General features: G+C 40.7%; 2 protein-coding genes and 1 long non-coding RNA gene across 5 annotated transcripts; 2 read left to right on the top strand and 1 right to left on the bottom strand.

Moving 5' to 3' along the window:
* The first annotated feature begins 453 nt into the window (after window positions 1–453).
* On the top strand, window positions 454–11888 carry LOC131103242 (tetratricopeptide repeat protein 39A). Of its 2 annotated transcripts, none has more exons than XM_058049351.2 (18): window positions 454–809; window positions 2014–2121; window positions 3155–3286; window positions 3399–3457; window positions 4699–4766; window positions 4870–4934; window positions 5247–5346; window positions 5438–5503; window positions 5573–5681; window positions 5771–5838; window positions 7315–7374; window positions 7691–7852; window positions 7926–8017; window positions 9187–9307; window positions 9373–9484; window positions 9575–9689; window positions 10014–10130; window positions 10900–11888. In XM_058049351.2, the coding sequence occupies exons 1-18, from the start codon at window positions 775–777 to the stop codon at window positions 11018–11020; spliced, it is 1710 nt and encodes a 569-aa protein (XP_057905334.2). In that variant the 5' UTR covers window positions 454–774; the 3' UTR covers window positions 11021–11888. The 2 variants fall into 2 exon arrangements, with proteins under 2 accessions (XP_057905334.2, XP_078653264.1); XM_078797138.1 differs by having other exon boundaries at window positions 2014–2258.
* gadd45gip1 (growth arrest and DNA-damage-inducible, gamma interacting protein 1) lies at window positions 10894–13588 on the bottom strand. The gene is made up of 2 exons (XM_058049353.2): window positions 13150–13588; window positions 10894–11906 (listed from the first exon to the last, which is right to left on the bottom strand). Exons 1-2 carry the CDS (start codon window positions 13539–13541, stop codon window positions 11618–11620), a joined length of 681 nt encoding a protein of 226 aa, XP_057905336.2. The 5' UTR covers window positions 13542–13588; the 3' UTR covers window positions 10894–11617.
* LOC131103246 (uncharacterized) lies at window positions 12560–23497 on the top strand. Of its 2 annotated transcripts, XR_013629959.1 has the most exons (4): window positions 12560–12948; window positions 14868–14930; window positions 22550–22696; window positions 22777–23497. It is a non-coding gene; the product is annotated as an uncharacterized LOC131103246 (long non-coding RNA). The 2 variants fall into 2 exon arrangements; XR_013629958.1 differs by having other exon boundaries at window positions 22550–23497.
* The last annotated feature ends 1985 nt before the right edge of the window (window positions 23498–25482 follow it).

The raw sequence follows: 25482 nt of genomic DNA, 5'->3' as shown, positions 1-25482 counted from the left end.
TATTGTGCAAAAGCAAAAACTCTCTGGAAGTTTTCGCACAGTTTACTTTATTGAATGTTACTCTGCGGAGTGAGTATCACTTTTTTAACTGAACAATTTAAACAAGACAACTTTTAATATTCATATATTCATTAAATATTAATTACAATATTTAACTCGGTTACTATTTAGGGGTACCTGAATATTTTTGACCATTTTGGGACACCGTATGTCTAGTTAATGTATTGCAATGCGGAAGTAAACAAAACAAGTTAGTATCGATGCACGAGCGGTAAATATATTTTTTGGCAGTGTTCATCAATGTGTCCATTTACACACGTACCAAATGCTTACCACTGCTCCTTCTACCAATAAAATATAATGTACATAATGACTTCTTGTTTTATAATTTTTGCCCCGGGGCGCTATTTCACTGACCTACCGGTTGGACCGGACCTCAAAGTAGCACGTCTTCGACAACTAGTCAAGATGGCGACGTCACACAACGTCTATCTATGATGCTCTCCTCCCACTTCTTCGCCTTCCTTAAAAGTGTGCGGAAGAAGAGGGGGAGGAGTAAAGTGCGCGGCTGTTGGTTACTTTCACACGCAATATATGAATACATACATACCAGAGCTAATTACATAAAAGAGGAAAGCAACTGCGGGGAAATAAATGACATCACTTGGGTTGTCATTGGACTTACATGGAAGCTTATTTTTAAGGCTCGAACGCCGTCAATGCGTCTTTGGTTGGGCTGTGAGAACTTGACAGGTGTTGCAGCTGAACGAGAACATGTCCAATGGGAAAGACGCAAATGCTGCCCAAAAGTGAGTACACCGAATCCTTTCTTTCGTGAGTGTTAAAATAGCTTTTCTTATTATTAAAAAAAAGTAACTTTGTTGGGTTTGCTGCGATGTAATTTTTAAAATGTGGCACTTTGAAAGTGTCAATGTTTGTGTGTTAGCTTAATGTTGTCTACAGACGTCACGTGACTTATGGTTGCGCTGCATTACTTTTTACTATGTATCAACATACTTTATTAATGCTGTAAAAACAACTGCATGACAAAATTGCTGAAAGTTTATGGAAAAAAATGATGTTTTTCAGGCTACCAGGTGAGCAATACCCACGCAGATCTTTCATTACTTTTGTAAATCGGTTATTCTATAACAATGTAAATGATCATTATGTCCTTTCAAAAGTCAGACATATTTCTTTCCACTCATGGTGCTTAAAAATCTGGCACCCCTGCTAGCCTGGCTAACTTCCGTTTACTACTACATTATTTGTAGTGCCAATATTTTATAATATTAATGTCAGTGGCCTTAGAATGCTAATTGAATACGATTAACTCAATTGACAACATTAGGGCATTCTTTAGAGGTAAGATACGAAATTTTACCCCATAGAGTCAGTTTTACGTACTTTTGTGTTTACCATTTATGTTTATACTTGCTTATCTGGTTTATATAGCATAGACAAGATAAATGAGAGTTAATGCCCTTATACTATACATTACAGTAAATAACTGGCACAATGAGTGAACTGAATCATATTTTGAGTTGCTTAGTTACAATCTTTAGCTAGATTAAAGGGACTAAATATGAATCCACTGGAGTCCTTGTATTGCAGTCCTTGTATTGCAGTGGGCTGCACGGTTGACAAGTGGTTAGCATGCAGGCCACACAGTGTGGAGTTTGCATGTTCTCCCCGTGCATGCGTGTGTTTTCTCCGGGTACTGGGAATAGTTGTTTGTCTATATGTGCCCTGTGATTGGCTGGCGGACCAGTCCAGGGTGTACCCCGCCTCTCGCCTGAAGACAGCTGGGATAGGCTCCAGCATGCCTGCGACCCTTGTGAGGATAAGCGGTAAAAAATGAATGAATGTATTGCATTGGATCTCACCAGATTGCACTGCCAACAAATGGCTCCTAATGTTTACATTGAGTGAATTTTCTCTAAATTCAAAGCATGCATTAAAATGTTTTTTTTTCAGTTTTTTTTTTTTTTTACCCGCATTTCCATATTTTAGCAACTCCACCCAGATGACCCTAAAAGAGAGCCTGGATGAGTGCATGGAGGCCCTGGATCTTTTCCTGAACAACCGCTTCAATGAGAGTCTGGAGTTGCTACGGTCAAAGTAAAGCCCAAGATTTGTATTTAACTTGGAATGCAACTGTGCTCATTCGTATGTTCTAGTAGGAGGTCCATATTGTCTAGCCCTCAGGTGATGCTGAGAACTGGCGTAGACTGTGAAGTAATTCACCTGTAGCTCAGGTAACTTCTTCCGTATCCAGGATATTAGGTGTTTGCTGACGCCTGAGGTGTGACTGTTTCAACAACCAGTGGAAGGCAGCCCTGCTAAATAAACACAAAGCTCTGAGATGTTCACAGCGGTGACTGTCAAAAATACTTGAAGTAAAAGTACCAACAGAGATATGAGTAAACCCTCATGGTGTAAAAGATCTTTACTCGTGTTTACACACAAAAAAAAAATAGGCTACCTTATGCGTCCTCATGTTAACTTTTTTTAAAAATTTCTAGTCACACTTAAACTGTTTCTGCTTTGTGCCAAAATGCTAATATAATTTTCAATGACCGAGTAACATGCTAACTAACAAACACAGAACCCTGAATAAGATGCTCACAATTTTTTCGTCACTTTTTTGAGTGGAATTTTTCTTTTTTTGTCCCTTGAGTCTACTACCAAGAATGAAACACGATACTTCGCCTTCTACTGCCTCACTCTTGTCGTTGTACATCTCACTATGTGGACAACTACAACATCACTCCGCATTTTTCTAATACTCGTGTTACCAGTTAAACATAGCCGGAGGTCTGCACTCTACTGAGTGCCATTCCAGGTAAAGAGACAGGAGAGAATTATGTTTCCCTTTGCACCAATCTAGAATTTATAGTAATTTTAGCAAAATGGGAATCGGAAGTGACGCTTTCCAAGTATATGAGTCTCTGCGTAAACATCCTTAACAGGTAGCCCCAAATGTATCTGTGGCGATCCATATGTATTAGTGGCGGAAACCCCACATGAGAAAGCACTTGGCGACAGCGGCAAGGTTAAACTCCCTCTTGAACAGAACCTAGGCTCCTCACAAGCCTGAATATACTGCGCTGTATATTTACAATATATGATTCTATCCATGTTCTCTGTGTAGAGTGGATGAGAGTATGTACCATGCGCTTATCTATGCCACCGTGCTGGAAATGCAGGCCATGATGACTTTCCAGCATGAAGACATCAGCAGTGCAGGAGCTACAATGAAGACTGCTCAGGAGCTCTGCCAGAGGTGGGCTGTCTACTCCATTCAAAATAATATTTGGGCATTTTTTTAGTTGGATGGATATTAAATGGGAAACATTCATTCATTAATTCATTCATTTTCTACCGCTTTTTTTCAGGTTTCGGCGGAAATCCCAGAGTTTAGTAAACAAGTCAGCAGGAGAGCCACTAACTGAAGGTAAAAATTTGCCTCCTACTATATACTGGTAAAAATATGTAGTAATTCTTAGAGATGCTGAATATTGGCATTGTTACCGATATTCAATACTGTCCAGTGCTTCTTACCCATACTGATATCAACCATTACCAATAGACACCCCTCAAACTAATATCATAATGAGCCTATCCAAGCTGTCGTTGGGGCGAGAGGCGGGGTATACCCTGGACTGGTCGCCAGCCAATCACAGGGCACATATAGACAAACAACCATTCACACTCACATTAATTGACTAAGCCCTATTATTAGTTAAAAATAGACATATTTAAGCAAATTGTACATGTTTCTGGCCTGAATTACACACGTTCAAGCGTAAAAAATTGCTAAATGAACTAAAACACAAATCAAAACACATTCTTTTCTCACGCATTCAAAGACAAAGGCCAGGGTATGCATATGTAACGTAGCATTATCATTGAAAAAGTAATATTTTCACAGTTTACTATGTGAGAGTGTCTATATTATGCCTTATTCATATCTTGTATGTCAAATTTTAATTGTATTATCTCTGTTGTAGGGTGTTATTTCATTTTAGAGGGCTCTAATGTTAAAAAATACATATTTTAAAAGTTATAAACAGGTTTCCTATGCTCTAACAAATATGTGGTTTGTAAATAAGGAATTTTAGAGTTTGATAACGTTATTCTCATAAATTGACATATTTTACTTGTCGTTATCCTCAAAATCAATGTGGCCCTAATACACCATTATAGAAAACACAGGATCTGCTGTTGGCCACGACTCACGCCATCACAACACTCTACGCACCAGCATCTTTGCTCCACTACTGCTAACCCTCAGCTAATTAATGTCAACTCTCGCTAGCTTCTGCAGATATTACACAATATATTACATCTTCTGAATGCCTTCATATTTATATTTATATTCATTTGGCCATTTTTATGTCATACATAAAGAGGTGAGGAGGTGATATTCGAACCACAACTGTCATATGTTTTTCTTTATTTTGGAAAGAGTCACAGTAACGATGTGTATCAATGTAACACAAAAGCAGAAATATTATTACTATAAACTACTATACAGATGACCATAATTGGAGCATGTCAATACAACATTTAGTTAATTACCATACTATGAAAGGCCACCAGAGTCACCTGGCTTAAGAGAATGCTGGGAAATTATCAAAAGTATTAGAACTCTTTGTCTTTGTATGGTCACTATTCCTTAATATTATTCCACAGAGCAGCTCCACGCTGAAGTGTGCTTTGCAGAATGCCAACTCCAAAGAGCTGCACTCACCTTCCTACAGGTGAAGTACGCCACGATACACCACGTTGCCAAATATCTCTGCATTTATCCTAACCGGTGCAACACTAGTTGGTCCGATGATGGCATTTAATGTTGCTTTGCAGGATGAGAATATGGTGAGTTTTATCAAAGGTGGGATCAAAGTACGAAACAGTTACCTGATTTACAAGTAAGTCGCCTAACATACAGTGGTATATAGAGAGTACTGTGATGTATAGTAATTGTCAAATATGGAGTCAAGTCACTGGTGTTTGAGTACATCCATGCTTTTATGCACCTTGCTTTTGTCCATAGTTCGGGAGTCTCACAAAAGTAAAAGCATAACCTTGATGTGATAGGAATTAATGTAGTGGTTGCCCAACTGTGTCCCAAGACTTTTGTCCATATGTTCAATCATGTAAAACGTTTCATTAAAAAAATATCATAAAGGTGCCTGAATTTGGTTGGAGTAGTATTTAATGTTTTTGGTTTTATCCTTCAGAGACTTGCACTCCTACGTCAAATCTCAAACCTGTCTCAAAGGGCCCAGCCACGTTCACTTAGAGGGTGGGATCTCTTTTGGAATCGGGGCATTTAATCTGGTGAGATGTTGTTTTTATTTCTGAATCATTATATAAATATATTATGGTTGAAATGTTTTTTTTTTTTTACTGTGTACTTCTGTGTTTGCAGACACTTTCATTATTCCCTCCTCGAATATTAAAGGTTTTGGAGTTTGCAGGCTTCTCTGGAGACAAGGTGTGACATGTCAAAGCTGACTTTTATTTGAATATTCTACAAAATATGATCTGATCCACCTTTTTAAAGGATTACGGTTTGTCCCTGCTGGATAATGGTGCCAGGGCACTGAATCTACGCTCCATGCTGTGTGCTCTGCTCCTACTTTGCTATTACACCTTTCTCACATTCATATTAGGTATGGCCCCCTTCCCATACGCTTGTATGCATTTAAATAATCATTCATTTATTCATCTTTTTTGTCATCATTTTGTCTCTTTCTTTCAGGAACAGGAGAAATACATGCGGTAGAAGCTGAAAAGTTGCTGAAAATATTCAGGATTCGCTATCCGCAGGTAAGTGGATGCCACAATACCAAAAATAACTAAAACATTATAGACAGCAAACTTTCACAGTGGATGCTTGCATAGCAACCACAGGCACACACAAATTTGCATAATTTTTGTCAAAAATTAATTTATTTGGGCTGCACTGTGGACGACCTAGGAGACCTGGGTTCGATTCCCCCCTCGGACATCTCTGTGTGTTTGCATGTTCTCTCCATTCATCCGGGGACTCTGGTTTCCTCCCACATTCCAAAAACATGCTAGGTTAATTGGCGACTCCAAATTGTCCATAGGTATGAATGTGAGTGTGAATGGTTGCCTTGTGATTGGCTGGCCACCAGTCCAGGGTGTACCCCGCCTCGCGCCTGAAGAGAGCTGGGATAGGCTCCATCACGCCCGCAACCCTTGTGAGGATAAGCGGTAGAGAATGAATGAATGTATTTATTTGATTTTTGATCCGAAAATATAATAATACAGGTAAAATGTACAACATACATGTACCACTGTTAGAAAGGCCACATTTTTTTTACATATTTATGTCTTTATTCTTCACGAATAATGTCTTTCGTAAGCGTTGATATTCGTTGGTCCTTGAACTCACCACTGTTGGTGTCAGATGTAAAAGATGTAAGATGTAAAAGCTATCCAGCCTCAAAACTTGCAAGTTAGAGAAGACAAATTAATATATTATTCATATTATTGTTTTGGAGAAACACCTTCTTTTGGTTGGGAACCTCTGGTATTAGACTGACAACCAGGCTAAAGGCAACACCGTAACTCTGTTGATGGATCATCTTACATTATTGTTCAGTAGTAGTCTGTGGCTATAGCTGTACAGTTTATACTTTAAGCAGGACATACTTGTGTAGGCATCGTACTAGGCTCGTGCAGATGGACGTATTGGCTTCGTATGGCACCTACGGCTATCGTGACTGGGATAACCAGAGTGTACAGCGGGAGAAGCCGGGCATTAAGGGGAGGGCACAAGGTGCATTCATGTCATTTTTGCACTAGATATAACTCCTTCTTTCAATGTGTTGATCAAGTATGTGAGGCATACTGTATTTAGGGCTAAAACCTGGATTGTTTCACTGTACTGAATCTGTACTGTTTCTTTGGAGAAGCTTAACGTCTTGACATTGTGGAGTTTGTTTATCCATCATAGGGCATACTGTCATCTCTCCTAATCCAATCCACACATACTGTAGGTGTTTCCTTTCTTTTGTTGCGTACACTTGCACATAGACGCTGATTCATCTTTTTTTTTTTTTTACATTTTACAACCAGTTCAAGCTTTTACATTGCATGACTTTGCAGCGCCTGTGTCCACTCCACCTATTGCATACATTGCCCATCCCAGAGAGCAAACTTGCCGCTCTTAACACACTGTGTAAAAATTCACAGAAATGTCATTCAACAAGGTTGGGAGGACAGTAGCTCAGAGTAAAATGAGCTGGAGTTACATTTCCTCTACTTTCTGTACAGGGAGCAATATTCCTCTTCTTTGCTGGCAGAACAGAAGAGATGAAAGGAAACATCGATGAGGTGTGTGTGCTTATGTCATCAAGTGTTGCAGGAATAGAACGACTTTTAACATTCATATCCTGTTCCTTTTGTTCTCACAACTGGAACTGTTATGAAACACTACACTAACTGGTCCTAACATTAGGTACACTTGCAATCAGATCCAATGGATTCTAAGAGCTTGATTGTGAATCCTGCCTTTCCAATGATGATAATGTTTTTCACAGTTAGGGGTCAAATGGACCCCAGAGGAACACCAATACGTGCTGTACTGCATGAGTTCAGCATGCTGTGTGGCTTACTGCACGTTCCTAAGATTGTGTAACTCTGCTGCCAGGCTGTGGTACTATTTGAAGATGGCTGCAAGGCCCAGCAGGCGTGGAAGCAGTTCCACCACATGTGCTACTGGGAGCTGATGTGGTGCTTCACCTATAAGCGAGCCTGGAAGATGGCCTACTTCTATGCAGACCTGCTGAGCAAGGAGAGCCGGTGGTCCAAGGTGGGGACAATATTTATAGTTATAGTCAGATTTGGTGTTGAGGAAATACATGTAAAAGGTTGGTTCCATCTAGGCTATGTACATATACATGAAAGCGGCTTACCTCAGCATGCTGCCCAAGGAAGAGGAAAGGCCCTTTGGTGAGGATGAGGTGGAGCTTTTTAGGTAAATATGGCTTTTTATGTTTATTTTAGATTTCCAGAATTTGTTTTAAAGATTCATAAAGACCTTTTTCTTTATTATTTTTAGATGTATTCATTTAAAAGTATGTTTATTATTGTCTTTGACACCCTTTATTATCACCATCTTTCCGTCAATCAAAACTGATCACTATTATCGTTTGTATTTTGTATACACTCTCGCCACTTCACCTCATCATTCATTCATTCATTTTCTATCGCTTATACTCACAAGAGTTGCGGGTCTGCTGGAGCCTATCCCAGCTGTCTTCAGGCGAGAGGCGGGGTACTCCCAAGTAACCTAGCATGTTTTTGGAATGTGGGAGGAAAACCCACGCATGCACAGGGAGAACATGCAAACTCCACACAGAGATGGCTGAGGGTGGAATTGAATTTGGGTTGCCTAGCTGTCACCTCATCACAGTCATTGCAATCCTTGCTGTTTCACGGTTAACTAAGCCCTCCATCCATCCATTTTCTACTGCTTATTCTCCCGAGGGTCGCGGGTATGCTGGAGCCTATCTCAGCTGTTTTCGGGCGAGAGGCGGGGTAGACCCTGGACTGGTGGCCAGCCAATCACAGGGCACAAATAGACATACAACCATTCACACTCACATTCATTGACTAAGCCATATTATGAGTTAAAAATATACATATTTAAGCAAATTGTACGTCTTTCTGGCCTGAATTACACACGTTCAAACATAAAAATTGCTAAATGAACTAAAACACAAATCAAATGACATGCTCTTCTTACACATGGACAAGGCCAGGGTATGCATATCTAACGTAGCATTATCATTGGAAAAAGTAGGATTTTCACAGTTTATTATGTTAGTGTCTATATATATCTTGTATGTCTTTTTTTCTCATATTATCTCTGTTGTAGTGGTGTTACTTCATTTTAGAGGGCTCTAATGTTAAAAAAATACATATTTAGAAAGTTATAAACAGGTTTTATATGCTCTAACTACGAAAATATATGATTTATAAAAAAAAAGAAATAAGAAGAAAGAAATAAGGAATCCACAGAAATTCACTTCTCGTGATATCTGGATCGGACTCAGAAGATAGTTTTTGGATTTGGACAAATTTTTGAATATTCATACAAACGTGACTTGTGCCTTCCTTCTTCTCTTACACATTTCCCCACAGACAAGTACCTGCCTTTAAACAGAAGATAGCAGGGAAATCTCCCCCCACTGAGAAGTTTGCTATCCGCAAAGCTCGCCGCTACAAAGCCCACTGCCCAGTCAGGCTAACAGTGCCAGTGCTGGTACGACATCACAAACACACTAAAGCCCATAACCCCTTTTACGTGTATTGACTGCTTCATTACAGGAGATGATGTACATGTGGAACGGTTTTAGTATGATCAGAAATCGACCGGAGCTAACTGAAGGCATTATGCAGACTCTCGTGGAGGCTGAACGCACCTTGTTGGAGTCTGCAGGTCATCAGAGGTCCCTTGAATGTAGCACAAAAAAAAAAAAAAACACAAAATGTGACGCCTGTGCTGATTGTGTGTCTTCTCCCGCCACAGAAACTGAGTTTTTAATGGATGACCGTTGCGTCATCCACCTGCTGAAGGGAATGTGTTTGAAAAACCAGGGTCTCCTCCAGGGTGCTGAGGAATGCTTTCATAAAGTGTGTTCTAGGTGAGGTCTCGTTGCATTCCTTTCACAAATGCGGGTCATTAACTCTACCTCGCCACACAACCAGAAACCTAACAAACCATCACCAGAAAGCTCTTTCAATCTGAGCATGGGAACTCTTCTGAGCCGGTGCTAGTTCACCATACAATCTATTTTTTTATCAGCTGTTATTGAATATTAGAAGGTGTCTGCTTGGAAGACAACAATATAGTGCATCCCTAACTATTATACAAAGCTACTGTTTAGGTTTAGGACCCCTGAATACAGAGTACAGACATGTATTTGTGTTACTTTGTAATAACATTACTTGTGTTTGACTTTGCTCAGTGAGAAGAAGCTCAGGTTCGACCACTACCTCATTCCCAACTCCATGGTGGAGCTCAGTTTACTCTACATTGACCAGGGCCGAGGGGACGAGGCCATCAAACTACTGCGCAAAGCCAAGTAAGTCTTTGTCAGTTGACAGTGCTTCCTAAATATTTTTTTAATACAGAAGCCTTACAAACTACACACATTTTTGATTGATTTTGATTTTTTGTCTGGTGTTTGAACACTTGAAATAACCACACTGAAACCTATATTAATTACAGTATTACCACCCCCTTCCGGTCGGCAGCGGTATTACACCTTTTTAAATCGTTGCTTCTATCTCACTACTTTTTTTTTCTTTGTGAATTCCGGTATAAAAAGTCAAGGTTTATTTCAGGATTGGTGGATTAAAGAAGCAAAACAAGCATTTGCCCATTTGGCTGCCCTGTGCGATATTACTATAAAAACAGCAGAGGGCGCTCTCTACTTGTTTTTGTTTGACATTCAAGGTTGTGCAAAAGCGAATGGACGACTATATTAACATCAAACCTCCGGTTGGACAGACGAAAGTAAAGTCAGTTTTTTTCACAAGACTACAATCTATCGATCCATCTATCGAACCCCGGGTTGGGGGGTGGAAGATGAAACGTGTGCGTGTAATTTATGGATGCTGTGGGAGACAAAAAAGCAGCAAAAACCAAAACAAATGGTTTCTTCTTCTGTTGTTTTTTTGGTTTATTTAAAATGTCAAAATCAAGACGGAGTACTTTTAGGCAGGGGGTTGAGAAGAGCGTTGGTCTCCAAAAGTGGAGTCCCATTTAGGGTGAATAGGTAGCATCAAATCTCTTTGTAGTGGTCAAACCAATGTATGTGAAACATCATTTCAGCTGTTTTTGTCTTTTAGACACAACTACAAAGAGTACTCCATGGAATCTCGTACACAGTTCAGGATACACGCTGCTCTGGCCAAACTGAAGGCTGGCTCTGTTGACGGAGAGGAAGCTCATCTGTCAGGAGATCTTTGATCAACGAAGATGCTCTTGAACTCAACATCACCAACTCACAATTTTTGCTGATGCCCAGTTTTTAACTCTCAAGTAAATACAGAGCTTATGTTCAGGTTTGCCTTTTTCAACCAGTTAGCACACTCTTGTCTGATCAAGGTGAGGCCCCGAGTGGTTTGTCATTGTAGGAAAGTGTTACATTTTCAATAGGACTTCACTTGCTTTTGTAAAAAACTGGCTTGTGTATTGTGTAGAATACATTTCATGTATGAACAATGTTTACAAAATCTAAATCAGCAGCTGATTCAAGCCACTCTAAATTATATTTTTAGTCAGTTCATATGTTGTAATGTGAAGATTATGGTGTCACAAGAACTCAAAATTGCAGTCAGAAACCAGTTTTGATGTATTAATTGCAACATCACGCCTGTAACGCACAATATACTTTCAAAACATTGATGACCATGACAAGGAGAATCAATGCAGAAAATAACTTATTCAAGAAATGAGACTTTGTAATTCCACATGGCATTAGAAAGCAAAATGAGCAGTAAAATGTTCTCATTAAATATACACAGCCCAACGTTTAATAGTCAATTAAGTCTATAAAGACCAATTTTACGAGGCAGCAACAGGAGTGACCGGAACAGCTGCCTGGTCTTCCCTGAGTCTGCGTTTCAGGAGTTTCTTCTTCTTCTTCTCCTCTTTTTCAATTTCAGCAACCATTTCCAAGAACTTGGGGCTGCGGGGGTCCACCGCATAGCCAAAACGCTCCCTGGCCTCAGCCAGCAACTTCTCACGGCGTGCCTTCTCCTCTTTTAGCTTCTGCTTAGATTCACGCTTCTCTCTGCGCCAGTCGGCGATCATCTTGGGCATTTGGGCCATGTTTGCTGCTATGAGCTTCTCTCTGCAACAGAAATAGATACGATCATTATAACAGATGTTGTTATATGGACCTCATCGTTTGATTGACAGTCCACCATGTTGGCTCTGACTACAGTATGTTATCTATTGGATGGATATCAACTGAACTTGGATGTACTGCATTACCATTTAGAACATACTGGTATAGCGGCTCTTTAAAGTCGGCATATGTATATAAACAACGTTGTAGAAGACGAGACACCATTGCGAAGGTGTCACGTTGTGCATTGCACCACCTGCACTTACTATCATGAATGTATTACAGAATTTATATTCTGCTGATAAGCTCTTAATGCTTTGGAGTGAATGTCTTAAAATATTAGTTGAATTATTTGAATTTCTGTCTAGATTTTTGGGCCATTCTTTGACAATTTTACACAGAAATTAGTAAAAGTGGGGCACGATAGCAATACAATAAAAACTTCTGTTTTTTATTAGCTCATGGACAAAGTGCCCTTTACACTATTGATATACAATCAATGAGTGCATAAGATTACTTTCAAAGTTCAATTCACTCACAGTATGTAGTTGCATTCAGACTGGAACACATCACAGTGAAAACCATGTAATACACACGGCACATCTACGTGTGGCGCTGTGAAAAGGCGCACAGACGGATCCACATGACACTTCAAACCACAGAAGAAGAAAGCTCGCCCGCGCATTTGTCTGTCACCTGTGACAAACCCATGCAATGTAGGGCCGAGACATTGCATGTTTTCTTTCAAGCCGGTCATAAAGTAGGTGACTTTAATGGTCAACACCTTCGCCAATTTGAGGGAAGGGGCTCATCAATCAAACTCACCTGCTGGAGAAACTGGTTGGAGTTTGACACCCCTGGCTTAGAAGAAGTATAATTACTTCTGCGTGTCATTATGGAGTACAAGACAAAATATTAGGAGAATGTCTACAGAAGTGAATCATGTCCGTCGGAATAGTCAGCTATTATGTTGGCTTGCCGCCAAAGCTCACTTCTGGTCACGTGACGGCGACGAGGCGGCAGTTGGTCTGTGACGTCAGGGGAGGTAGGTATGCTCACATTGGTTGAGTGCTAAAATACTGAAAGTGTACAGCCTGATCATTAAAATACTTTTTTTATGCTCAAATCCTGTCAACATATGATGTAACATTTATATTAATGTCAAATAGACTGCTGCTTGGCGTTCGTTCTGTCTGATAATGGAAGTAAGCATAGCATTGACATTAACAACGTTAGCATCACTCACTTTGCTAGGCGCTTTTCGGTCTCCTCCTTCTGCTTGGCTGCGACATTCTTCAACATGACCTCTAACGGAGGATGCCACTCATTTTCCTCAGCGATGATATTGTCCAGCTCGGCGTGGCTGGGCCACAGCGAGGCAGGATCGACACCCGATGCCGAGCCGTAGCGACCGTACAGCTTGCTGTCGTGTCTCGCCGTCTTCTGCCATTCCGGAGTCTTCTCGCTGCTCTTGTCTGGAATATACGGGTCACGGAGGTTCAGCTTTAGAGGTTTAGGGTTATACGACGCCGTTTGTGTTAAAATCCCACTTGCGGAATTCACAAGCTTGGTAAACAAACTGGCTTTTGTCGTGTTATAAAGCACCAGCGTCCTCCTGCATAGCATGGAGGCGGCCATTTTTGTTTGACTTCACGAAGGACCCCTGATAGGTGGCTTCGGAGGTGCCAGTTTCTTCAGTCGTTACCGGAACATTTTTACATCATCCAAACGCAAAAAGTAATGTAAAATAAATAAATAAATTTATAAATTTAAATATGGACTAAGATATTATGTTATTTTAAATTGAGCTGTTTTTAATAATATATGGCATTGACAGTTTCCTACAGCATTAGAACACAACTGATGTATGCCTGAGTGAGTTGAGTCGGTAGTATAAATTGCGGTGGCAAACCCCCCCCCCCCCCCCCACAATAATTGGACATAGTTGATTTTAGCCAAATTAAGGAAAAAAACAATATGGATGAAAAATGTCATGCATTAACATTTAATTATGTGTTTTTGTCAGTTCAAAGTTCATTATTATCATGCTTTCATGGAGGTGACAAACTGGCTGAATTGTTTAAATGAGTTCACCAAACAACACAGAATGAGTGCCACTGACCCGAATATTCATGTAGGCCATATAAACTGCACTTAACCACTTCCCTCTGCACCCTGAGGAAAGGCACCACTGGGTGGAAGAAAAATGTCTTAAAGTGGGGCCTTCCCTCTCCATGGGGAATGTGATTTGCCCTGAAAAAAAAGTCAAAATATTTTTGTTTAAATCCCTGAGCTTTAACAAGGACATTCATCTTGTTGTCTTCATAAATATCGATATACTGTGCACAGGTGAGTCATTGCCATAGCAGCTACTATTAGTATACAGTATTAACACCTAATACGTTTCAGTAAAATAAATGATCTGTTATTCCTCCACTGTCTTCTTCCTCAACTTTTAAATGTCATACTGTCACTTTTTGTGTAATTTGGAGCAAACATTAAAAGGCAGGGGTATAGCACTGTGATGGAGGTGGGTGTGGGCGTGACACATGCTTAATTTGTCTTAGGAGTGCTTTGGTGCCAAGCCTGGGGCTTGAGGGATCATATCAACGTCAGTCACAGGCAAAAAAAAAAAAGGTCGTTAGCAGTTAGAGATGATAGCAACATGACAGATCTATTTCTGAGTGGTTGAGTAGGAGTCGGAGAGCTGTTTTAAACACATTTGAGGGAAAAATCAATAGATGAAGCAAAAAATGTAAAAATCTGCTTTACAAGGATATTAATGGGTATTTTTAATGACAGAGGTAGGTTGGAACATCTTATTTCACTAAGGCCACCTTGCCTCCTAAAATGACAAAAATGTTTTGTTTAGCTAGTCTAGCATATGACCTATACTGACCTTTTCAGCATCTTTAACTTACAGTATGTACAGGAAGTGACCTTTGTTAAATTTTCTGTTTGCAGCCCATGCGGAAAAAGGTGCAAGAGCCCTGTTTTATTGGGACCAGGAGGATGATGCATATGCAGGTATGTGCAATTGTCACTTTTTGCAATATCAAGCTAAATACAACATGACACACACACAATGGGGGGTACATTCAACTCCAAGCAGGGGAGACCAAGAGGAGTCGAACCCTTGACCTCATGACTATGAGGCCAAATTGCTAACCACTAGCCCACCAATTAAGTGCATCACTCCGGTACACATTGTGCACCGACACAGTGGTTGGGAATCAATGTAAATTTGCTGAAAAGGCTTAGATGGGCTTCTACAGGCAGTATGAATAGTGTTCATATTGGCTTTTAGTTTGTCTTAAGTACTGTTTTTATGACACACTTTAATACCATTTCAGCTTTTTCCAATTTTATTTTTGTACAAGAATACACACACACGCAGAGGATGAGCCAAAAAAATGAAGAAATCTGCCAAGCCAACATTACCGTATTTGCTGACACAAAGGAGAAATGATAATAAATCAGATCTAATTTTTCTTCTTGGCCTGAACCAATGACAAGGTTTTACTCAGAATTTGGCAAGGAGAGTAGGATTTTTCGACACACAGAAGAGGGGGATGAGGACAGAATGCAAATAAAAGAGAGCTGAGCTTTAAAATATCACCCATTTCCTGGTAATGACAGAACCCTGTGGTCCATAAAGCGTTTGTGATGGATTTCAGTCTTCTCATCTCACAGAAATCAATATTCCAACCAAATGTTGTCCTTGGAAACAGGTACATCCCTTAAATTGTCCACAGACAATGTGAGCTTCTCTTCAAACACGTACGAAGAGAAGGTTTGTACGAGATTACTCAAGCATCCATTTACGGTCTTCGGAGAAGACCGTTGCAACAAGAGTGAAGGGAGTCATTTTTTACTGCATCATAAATTGCACCTCAAACTGATGCCAAATAATGTTAAATTTGGACTCGGACCAACTAAATGGGTGTTGGGAGGCTGGATTTTGGACCTGTACCCCACTAGAGTCATTAATTCCACATGGAGATTCTGTTAACCCGAACCCCACTACAGTCTACAGCCTACTTGAACCCCACTAGAGTCTTCATTAATACCACAGGCTGATTCTACAAACCGTAATACCATACCTGAACTCCACTAGAGTCTCCATTTGGACATTCTGCTAACCCTAATCCCGGTAGCCAAGCCTCAACATTTGACTTCCCCATGTAGATTCTGAAAACCCTAACCCCTTACATGAACCCCACTACAGTCTCCATTTGGAGATTCTGCTAAACTTAACCCGAGCCCCACTATTTGTTTGTATCATGAATGCCACATGCTGATTCTGCCTACCCTAACCTCTGACCCTAACCCTACTACAGTCTCCATGAATTCCCCTTGTAGATTCTGCCTACCCTAACCCCTGACCCGAACCCTACTACAATCTCCATGAATTCCCCTTGTAGATTCTGCAAACCTTAACCCCTTACCTGAACCCCACTACAGTCTCCGTTTGGAGATTCTGCTAACCCTAACCCCAGTACCCGAGCCCCACTATTTGTTTGTACTATGAATGCCACATGCCAATTCTGCCTACCCTGACCCTAACCCTACTACAGTCTCCATGAATTCCCATTGTAGATTCTGCCTACCCTAACCCCTGACCTGAACCCTACTACAGTCTCCATGAATTCCCATTGTAGATTCTGCCTACCCTAACCCCTGACCTGAACCCTACTACAATCTCCATGAATTCCCCTTGTAGATTCTGCCTACCCGAACCCCTGACCTGAACCCTACTACAATCTCCATGAATTCCCCATGTAGATTCTGCAAACCCTAACCTCTTACCTGAACCCCACTACAGTCTTCATTTGGAGATTCTGCTAACCCTAACCCCAGTACCAAAGCCTCAACATTTGCTTGTACCATGACTTCCCCATGTAGATTCTGCAAACCGTAACCCCTAACCCAAACCCCATTACAGTCTCCATGTATTCCCCTTGTAGATTCTGTAAACCCTAACCCCTTACCTGAACCCCACTACAGTCTCCATTTGGAGATTCTGCTAACCCTAACCCCAGTACCCGAGCCCCGCTATTTGTTTGTACTATGAATGCCACATGCCAATTCTGCTTACCCTAACCCCTGACCCAAACCCTACTACAGTCTGCATGAATACCACATGTGGATTCTGCAAACCCTAACCCATGACAAGAACCCCACTATAGTCTCCATTTGGAGATTCTGCTAACCCTAACCCCACTACAGTCTACAGCCTACTTGAACCCCACTAGAGTCTTCATTAATACCACAGGCCGATTCTACAAACCGTAATACCATACCTGAACTCCACTAGAGTCTCCATTTGGACATTCTGCTAACCCTAATCCCGGTAGCCAAGCCTCAACATTTGACTTCCCCATGTAGATTCTGAAAACCCTAACCCCTTACATGAACCCCACTACAGTCTCCATTTGGAGATTCTGCTAAACTTAACCCGAGCCCCACTATTTGTTTGTATCATGAATGCCACATGCTGATTCTGCCTACCCTAACCTCTGACCCTAACCCTACTACAGTCTCCATGAATTCCCCTTGTAGATTCTGCCTACCCTAACCCCTGACCCGAACCCTACTACAATCTCCATGAATTCCCCTTGTAGATTCTGCAAACCCTAACCCCTTACCTGAACCCCACTACAGTCTCCGTTTGGAGATTCTGCTAACCCTAACCCCAGTACCCGAGCCCCACTATTTGTTTGTACTATGAATGCCACATGCCAATTCTGCCTACCCTGACCCTAACCCTACTACAGTCTCCATGAATTCCCATTGTAGATTCTGCCTACCCTAACCCCTGACCTGAACCCTACTACAGTCTCCATGAATTCCCATTGTAGATTCTGCCTACCCTAACCCCTGACCTGAACCCTACTACAATCTCCATGAATTCCCCTTGTAGATTCTGCCTACCCGAACCCCTGACCTGAACCCTACTACAATCTCCATGAATTCCCCATGTAGATTCTGCAAACCCTAACCTCTTACCTGAACCCCACTACAGTCTTCATTTGGAGATTCTGCTAACCCTAACCCCAGTACCCAAGCCTCAACATTTGCTTGTACCATGACTTCCCCATGTAGATTCTGCAAACCGTAACCCCTAACCCAAACCCCATTACAGTCTCCATGTATTCCCCTTGTAGATTCTGTAAACCCTAACCCCTTACCTGAACCCCACTACAGTCTCCATTTGGAGATTCTGCTAACCCTAACCCCAGTACCCGAGCCCCGCTATTTGTTTGTACTATGAATGCCACATGCCAATTCTGCTTACCCTAACCCCTGACCCGAACCCTACTACAGTCTGCATGAATACCACATGTGGATTCTGCAAACCCTAACCCATGACAAGAACCCCACTATAGTCTCCATTTGGAGATTCTGCTAACCCTAACCCAGTTACCCAAGCCCCACTATAGTCTGCATTAATTCCCCATGTAGATTCTGCAAACCCTAACCCAGTTAACCAAGCCCCACTATAGTCTGCAATAATTCTCCATGGAGATTGTGCAAACACTAACCCCTTACCTGGACCCCACTACAGTCTCCATTAATGCCACATGAAGATTCTAACCCCTAACCCTAATAAAAATTCCAGTGATTATTGGGAAATATCCAGGAGCGCTTGAGGCTTTTGTAAAGATGGGTTATGCATGAGTTGGAAAGTGGGGTGCTTATTTCCACTTGAGAGGTTTATTTAGTTTCACAGCAAAAAGAGTTTTTGCTTTACTTTGCGGGCCCCCAAAGGCAGCCTGATAATGGATGTAACATTTTAACAAAATTATCTTCCATCACAAATCTTGTACTTGCAAACACCTTAAGTATGGAGAGGCATTATCATAACACATTAAGCCTATGATCTATTCAATTAATTTTGACTGATGGAAATCCGTAGCTCTCTGCCAATTGCGCATTAACATTTTAGCCAAATAGCCTGGGGAATCAAAGAGATTATCATTTAAAGAATAGATATCCGCCCGGTTAAACAATGTTGATAAGATCATGATGGAAATCATAGTTTCTTCTTTCTCCCTGGGAGTCCCCGTGCCATGCAGCCCGGCGCGGGGTCCTAATGAGATGATGAATGAGAGCACATAGTGATGGAGGTTCTCCATCCACTGATGACTGCTAATTCAAGGGGAAATTCATCAAAAATGGGCCTGGATTCACATGCACCGTCATTAAACAGTGCTGGGGTCCGGTAAAGATGAATGAAGGTAATTATCTTCTCTACCTGGTCATAACAACCTCCGTGTCTCTGCAGATTCTGGGGCATCCAGCCACAAATTGCAAACTGCTGACTTTTTAAACCGGTACACCTTGGGATTTTTTTTGTTTTTATCATTTCTAATGTAAACAATTAGTTATAGTTACTAATGTGTCCAACAGCTGAAAGTAAAATAGCTGTTTTTGTAATTTTTAGATGAATAATGGCAAGCAGACAGGAGATATGAACAAAGGGAACTCAATAGGCATTGCTATAATATCTGGTACGTTAAAAATGCTACAGAATTTCAAAGATGTCCAGACATGCTGAGTCACTGCATGTTTACATCACACAGATAAAGACATCACACAACCTTCAGTTGGGAGACTTTGTGTTGTGGGGGACTGTTCCGGTACAACAGGGGAAGTGAAGAGTTAGAGGTGCATGCGGCACCAGCCTGGCACAGACATCCTTCCGTTGCTCCCTTAGCTGCGTCGCCGCCATCTGTCATCTGCGTGAACATCTGCACACCCAAGGTGCCCTTGTCACCCAATGTTAGAGCAGTATGTTTGTTTTTTCTATTAAGGGAACATGGAGTGATTCACCAGAACAAAACCAATTTAGACGAGATGGTGTAGTGGTGAATCAGCTGGGTTGCCCAGCCATATTAGATAGTAGCACGCGTCCTCAGGCGACACTGTCATCTAATAACGGAATAATCATTTGGCATCAGTCGGTCATCGCTTGGCCTAGCCAACTTCTTTCTATTGCAGCTGTCTGCAAAAATTGTTCTTGTTTTAAAGTTTCAGGTTAAGTGAATTCTAAATCATTGCTTGTCCCTTGAACAGTATAATAAATTGGTACATAAACACAGCTTACAATGGGAATTATTCGTTCATTCATTCATTTTCTACGCTTATCCTCACAAGGGTCGCAGGGGTGCTGGAGCCTATCCCAGCTGTCTTTGGGTACACCCTGGACTGGTCACCAGCCAATCACAGGACACATATAGACAAACAACCATTCACACTCACATTCATACCTATGGACAATTTGGAGTCGCCAATTAACCTAGCATGTTTTTGGAATGTGGGAGGAAACCGGAGTACCCGGAGAAAACCCACGCATGCACAGGGAGAAATTGCTAATTCCACACTTAGTTGGCCGAGGATGGAATCAAACTTGGATGTCCTAGCTAACCACTCGGCCGCCGTGCAGCCTAAAATGTGAATTATTCTTGCAAAAAATAAAAAATACTGATGATTACAGCCTATTAGTCAAAATATGCATGTTTAAGCAAATTTGACATATTTGTTGCCTAAATTACAAAAATGGCTAAATGAGTCAGTTGTCCCTCACTATTTGTTTTCCAAAAAACAGAACTTTGTGTTTGACCATGGCCAATAATTTGTCAGAAAATAATAATGAATATTGTCAGGTTTTTGGCTTCTTTGTTTTTCTTCCCCACTTCAATTGAAACACTTTTTAAGTTTAAAATTGTATTATAAAATTGTATTATATTGTAAATTGTATTATACTGTTGTTTTACATGCTAAATGACAAATGAAAGGGATAAATGAACATTTAAAGGGGAATTGCATTTTTATTTATTTATCTTGCCCATCATTCACAATCCTTATGTGAAACATGAACACATACTTATTTTCCTTTTCAGTGCATTCTAGCACGAGAAAACAAGTAAATATGGGCTAGCTAACAATGGACGGGGTGGGAAGTACCTGGCCCTCACAAACGGACATAACAGACTTCTATATTAACCAAGCTACCGCTATATTATTGTTATATAACACGAAAAAAGAACTATTTATCAGGACGCCTTGCTAGCTGCTAGTCTCGGCGTCACTCACAGACGGAAGAATGAATACCTAGCTCTCAATATCGCTACAAAGACTCAACGAGATGCTGTCAGCTTTTGTTTACCTGATCACTGGAGCACACGTGCTGAAGACACAGCTATCTCAATGAGAGCGGATATTGTCAGTGTTGTTGCTGCGTCTATACTTCTGTTGAGGTTTTTTCTTGTTGAAATGTACAGAAAAGGGAAAAAAAATATGTGTTCACGTTTCACATAAAAGATGGGCAAAAAAGTGGAGTTCCTTGTGACTGTTCCCAAAGACTGGATGTGGCAGCGAGATCAACCACCAGCACCTTCCAGTTTCCAGTCATGTAAAGAATCACATTTTCATTTATCATTTATATGTATTTGTATTGGTCAAGTGGTTAGCACACAGACCTCACAGCTAGGAGACTAGGGTTCAATTCCACCCTCGGCCATCTCTGTGTGGAGTTTACATGTTCTCCTCGTGCATGCGTGGGTTTTCTCTGGGTACTCCGGTTTCCTCCCACATTCCAAAAACATGCTAGGTTAATTGGCGACTCCAAATTGTCCATAGGTATGAATGTGAGTGTGAATGGTTGTTTGTCTATATGTGCCCTGTGATTGGCTGGCAACCAGTGCAGGGTGTACCCCGCGTCTCGCCCCAAGACAGCTGGGCTAGGCTCCAGCACCCCCGCGACCCTCGTGAGGAAAAAGCAGTAGAAAATGAATGAATGAATGTAACTAAGTACTAGGATGCTAACATGAAAGGACGTTTTGTGATGAGAAATACATATTGGACACATGGCATGTATTAACACTATAACCAAGTACTGGAGGGTGTTGCTGTTTGTTGCATATGCTGAGCTGGATTAAAGCAGCAATAAAATCATTGTCCACCATGCAAGGATATAATCCCCAGGATTACGCACTGATGAAACAAAGTGAGAGTCCAGATTTTGCGCAAAACTTCCTCTTGCGATCTTTCACACCGGTGAGTTTTAGTTTACTTGTACTTTTTGATACTCTCATGCAGTTTTGCCCGCCCACAGCTGCCACTCCAGTGAAGTGGACACACACACACGCTGACACACACTCGTAGATACGAAGCTAGCTACCATCTGCTGCAGCAAATGAGCGAGGACACTATTTGTGTATTCGAAACAGCAGCTGAGAGAACACACTGTGCACTGACCACACACCGCCGCTGCCATCTGACACACTGACGGCCGCACGTAGAAAGATTGTAGGCCGTAGTAGAATGCGGCATCAACATTCAAGAAAACTGACAGAGACAGACGAAGTGTGAGAAAAAAGGCGATAGGTATCAAACAGCTCGACACAGTGTGTAGAGAAAAGACTGCAAACAAACACCCTGAGAGCATTCAATGCGGGCCAAGAAGTGTCTGGCTGAGCAAACCCTCCATTGAAAAGAGCACCTGCAGTCTGAAACTCTTTACAACCTGGACCGCCTCTGGTTTGTCCAAAATAAAAAAAAAAACAAGAGTCCGTCGTCAGAATCCCCATCGCTAGCAATTTGTTTCTGACTTGTTTACTTTTCCTTCCTCTCTTTTCAAGTTTATCTTTGTCCTAATGGGCTCATTAGACGGCAGCTCATTCCAGCACCGGTTAAAGGCCCACGTTTCTGAGGCGACCAACATGGCTCCGGCTCTGGCGCCGCCACCGCAGCCGCCACACTCTTAAATGAGGCCTGGCCGCTTTACGGTGCATGATGCAGAAAGACCAGCCAACAGTATGTTTTCACTTTTACTCGCTATTAAATGTGATTTCTTTTTTTATTGCAGATTTTTCTGACTTTTAAATGGTTTGTTCCTGTCATTTTGTTTGGGTACCCGTCAGTTTATGGAAATTTTTATATGCTAACAAATCATTTTATCCAGGAAAAGGTAACGTTCTGAAGTAAAAATGCAGTGAAAATAGAATATAATACCATGTGCTTTGCAGTACTAATTTGATGTAATACTAAGAATTTTACTGTATGCCTTATATACAGTACTCTTACAGTACTCTTATATGTATATATATATGTATACTCCTACAATATTGCGGTGCAATCAAAACCAAGTTTTACAATTAAATGAATGTGTTATGAATATACTATGCTGTATATTACAAATATATTTTTAACCTGGTTAGATCTATACCAGGTTTCTGAAAAAGCAAATTCAAATATCAAAATATATTGATGTATATGTGACTGTATACATGTTTTATGCCATTGGGTAAAAAAAAATGTTTTCTCATGAAAAAAATCCCTTTATCAATATGCAGTGACATAAATATAATAATAGACCAGAAAGCTTTTAGTAGAAGCTGTGTGGTACGGACAACTGGCATTATTGAACACACCATTTCCGGGTGTAAATCAACTTTTTTTATTGACATAATGACATATTCGTAACATATCTGACACTCTTTAGCATTCATTGAAAGTTCTTCTTTGTTTTCACTTCATTTTCCAGTGAGATTTAGCAGTAGAGAAATACTACTAGCAGCGTTAGGAGATGCTTTGTATTTTCCTAAAAGTGTTTTTTTTTTACCAAGCTTATAGCTAACATTCATTGCATTGCATAGTTACATAGAAGATTATTGATTATTAGAAGTACAGCCTGTGGTTGGACTCTAGAAGTGTTCTAATATTTGACCTATTTTTATATTAATAATCACGAGGCAAATTGATGCACAAGATTGGATCTACAACTTTTTTACTTTTAAGAAAAGTATATTGATTAATTATGTGACAATATATCGCAATTGACAAATTAATTTCTGGTACCTTACACTCTTCTGCACCGACACAAAAGGGCTCACTCTGTTCATGCCGTTGTTCTATGGAACAAATGGACAATGGACGCACATGCACATGGAAATATACTGACTTAATTTTCATTTATTGTGTGATTAAGTAATTTATTAATTATTGCTTTGCTGAATGAAAAATCTGTACATTACACATCCATAATTTACCTTACATATTATTTAATATTTTGAGTGTAAATCTGCCCATAATCATTACAAAATAATAATAATTTTGCATACAACCTACAATGCAGTCATGATTGTTTTGGGTTTTTTTTTATTTTGGAAATTTAATAACCCCTGTGATTGGCTGGCGACCAGTCCAGGGTGTACCCCGCCTCTCGCCCAAAGACAGCTGGGATAGGCTCCAGCACCCCTGCGACCCTCGTGAGGAAAAGCGGTAGAAAATGAATGAATGAATTTTCATTTATTGTGTGGAGAAGTAATTTATTAATTATTGCTTTGCTGAATGAAAAATCTGTACATTACACATCCATAATTTACCTTGCATATTATTAAATATTTTGAGTGTAAATCTGCCCATAATCATTACAAAATAATAATAATTTTGCATACAACTGACAATGCAGTCATGATTGTTTTTTTTTTTTTTTTTTTTGGAAATTTTATAACCCCTTTGATTGGCTGGCGACCAGTCCAGGGTGTACCCCGCCTCTCGCCCAAAGACAGCTGGGATAGGCTCCAGCACCCACATGACTCTCATGAGGGTAAGCGGTAGAAAATAAAGGAATTTAATAACCTTCATTTGACATTGTGAGGGCGAGTGTTTTACTGCACTGTCAAAAAAAGAATGCATCAATGTAAAATATTAATGTAAATAGCAGGACTATACTATGATAAAACATGAGCTTTTTCTATGGATATGAGTATGTGTTTCGAGGTTACAGCGGAAAAGTAGGCTCACACCACTATAAAGAGTAGGAAGACTTGATGAGGACTGAGCAGGACCTTGTTGGCAGCCTCTTCAAAGTCTCGCTCTGGAACTCCTTGACCCCTTTCCCCCTTGGACCTGTACTTTTTTTTGGCCACTTCATCAATCCATCTGCCCTCACAGTTAATCCCCAATGTTCTATAAAGATGTCATACCTACGGGTCATATAAAATTCTTTCCTTTTTCTGATGTTTCGCTTTTTTGCCTTGCTGGTACGTAAAGGTTATGTTGTGTAACGGCGGTTTGATGTTAAAAAAAAAAAAAAAAAGCAGGATGCATTGGGATTGTAGAAGGAGGAGGAGATTGGCTGCAAGCAGACAGAGAGGGAGGTGAAACTGAAAGCAGATGGCGGAGCTGGCACCTGTCTTACTCTCAAATCTGTTTGGAGCCGTTTTCCACATGTCTTTAGAAAAAAAACAAAAAAAAAACAAGTCTATCGTGCCTGTGATGCCAAAATAAGACACTCAGGTTTTAACCTTTCGTGACCGTGCCTTCCTTTTAGCTTTTCAGACATAATAGGATGTGCACCCCTCGGAACAGGTGATACAAAACAACCCTTCTCAAATCCAGGCCCGTGTCGGCAAACAGAGGGGGCATTCACAGCGGAAAGGAGTCTCAGTCAAAGTGTTAATCTGTGGGCCGCATGCTGCACAACAGCACAGAAGCATCCATCATGCCAGAGCAATCTAAACATCTATTTGGCTCTTGTGTCGAAGTGTAAGATGGAGCATGGGAAACC

This window comes from Doryrhamphus excisus, linkage group LG16 (genome assembly GCF_037039965.1).
Source record: "Doryrhamphus excisus strain RoL-2023G ecotype Guam linkage group LG16, RoL_Dexc_Guam_v1.1, whole genome shotgun sequence".
Taxonomy (NCBI): domain Eukaryota; kingdom Metazoa; phylum Chordata; class Actinopteri; order Syngnathiformes; family Syngnathidae; genus Doryrhamphus; species Doryrhamphus excisus.
The sequence above is the reverse complement of the archived record's forward strand: the minus strand, read 5'-3'. Positions and strand labels throughout refer to the sequence as shown.

Excerpts from the sequence above, each read along its gene's own strand:
- LOC131103242 (XM_058049351.2), top strand. The coding sequence starts at position 775 with ATGTCCAATGGGAAAGACGCAAATGCTGCCCAAAA. Across the intron at positions 2,122-3,154 it reads CTGGAGTTGCTACGGTCAAA|AGTGGATGAGAGTATGTACC; the intron begins GTAAAGCCCAAG and ends TTCTCTGTGTAG. Across the intron at positions 5,839-7,314 it reads TCAGGATTCGCTATCCGCAG|GGAGCAATATTCCTCTTCTT; the intron begins GTAAGTGGATGC and ends CTTTCTGTACAG.
- gadd45gip1 (XM_058049353.2), bottom strand. The coding sequence starts at position 13,541 with ATGGCCGCCTCCATGCTATGCAGGAGGACGCTGGTGCTTTATAACACG. Across the intron at positions 11,907-13,149 it reads ACCGAAAAGCGCCTAGCAAA|AGAGAAGCTCATAGCAGCAA; the intron begins GTGAGTGATGCT and ends TTTCTGTTGCAG.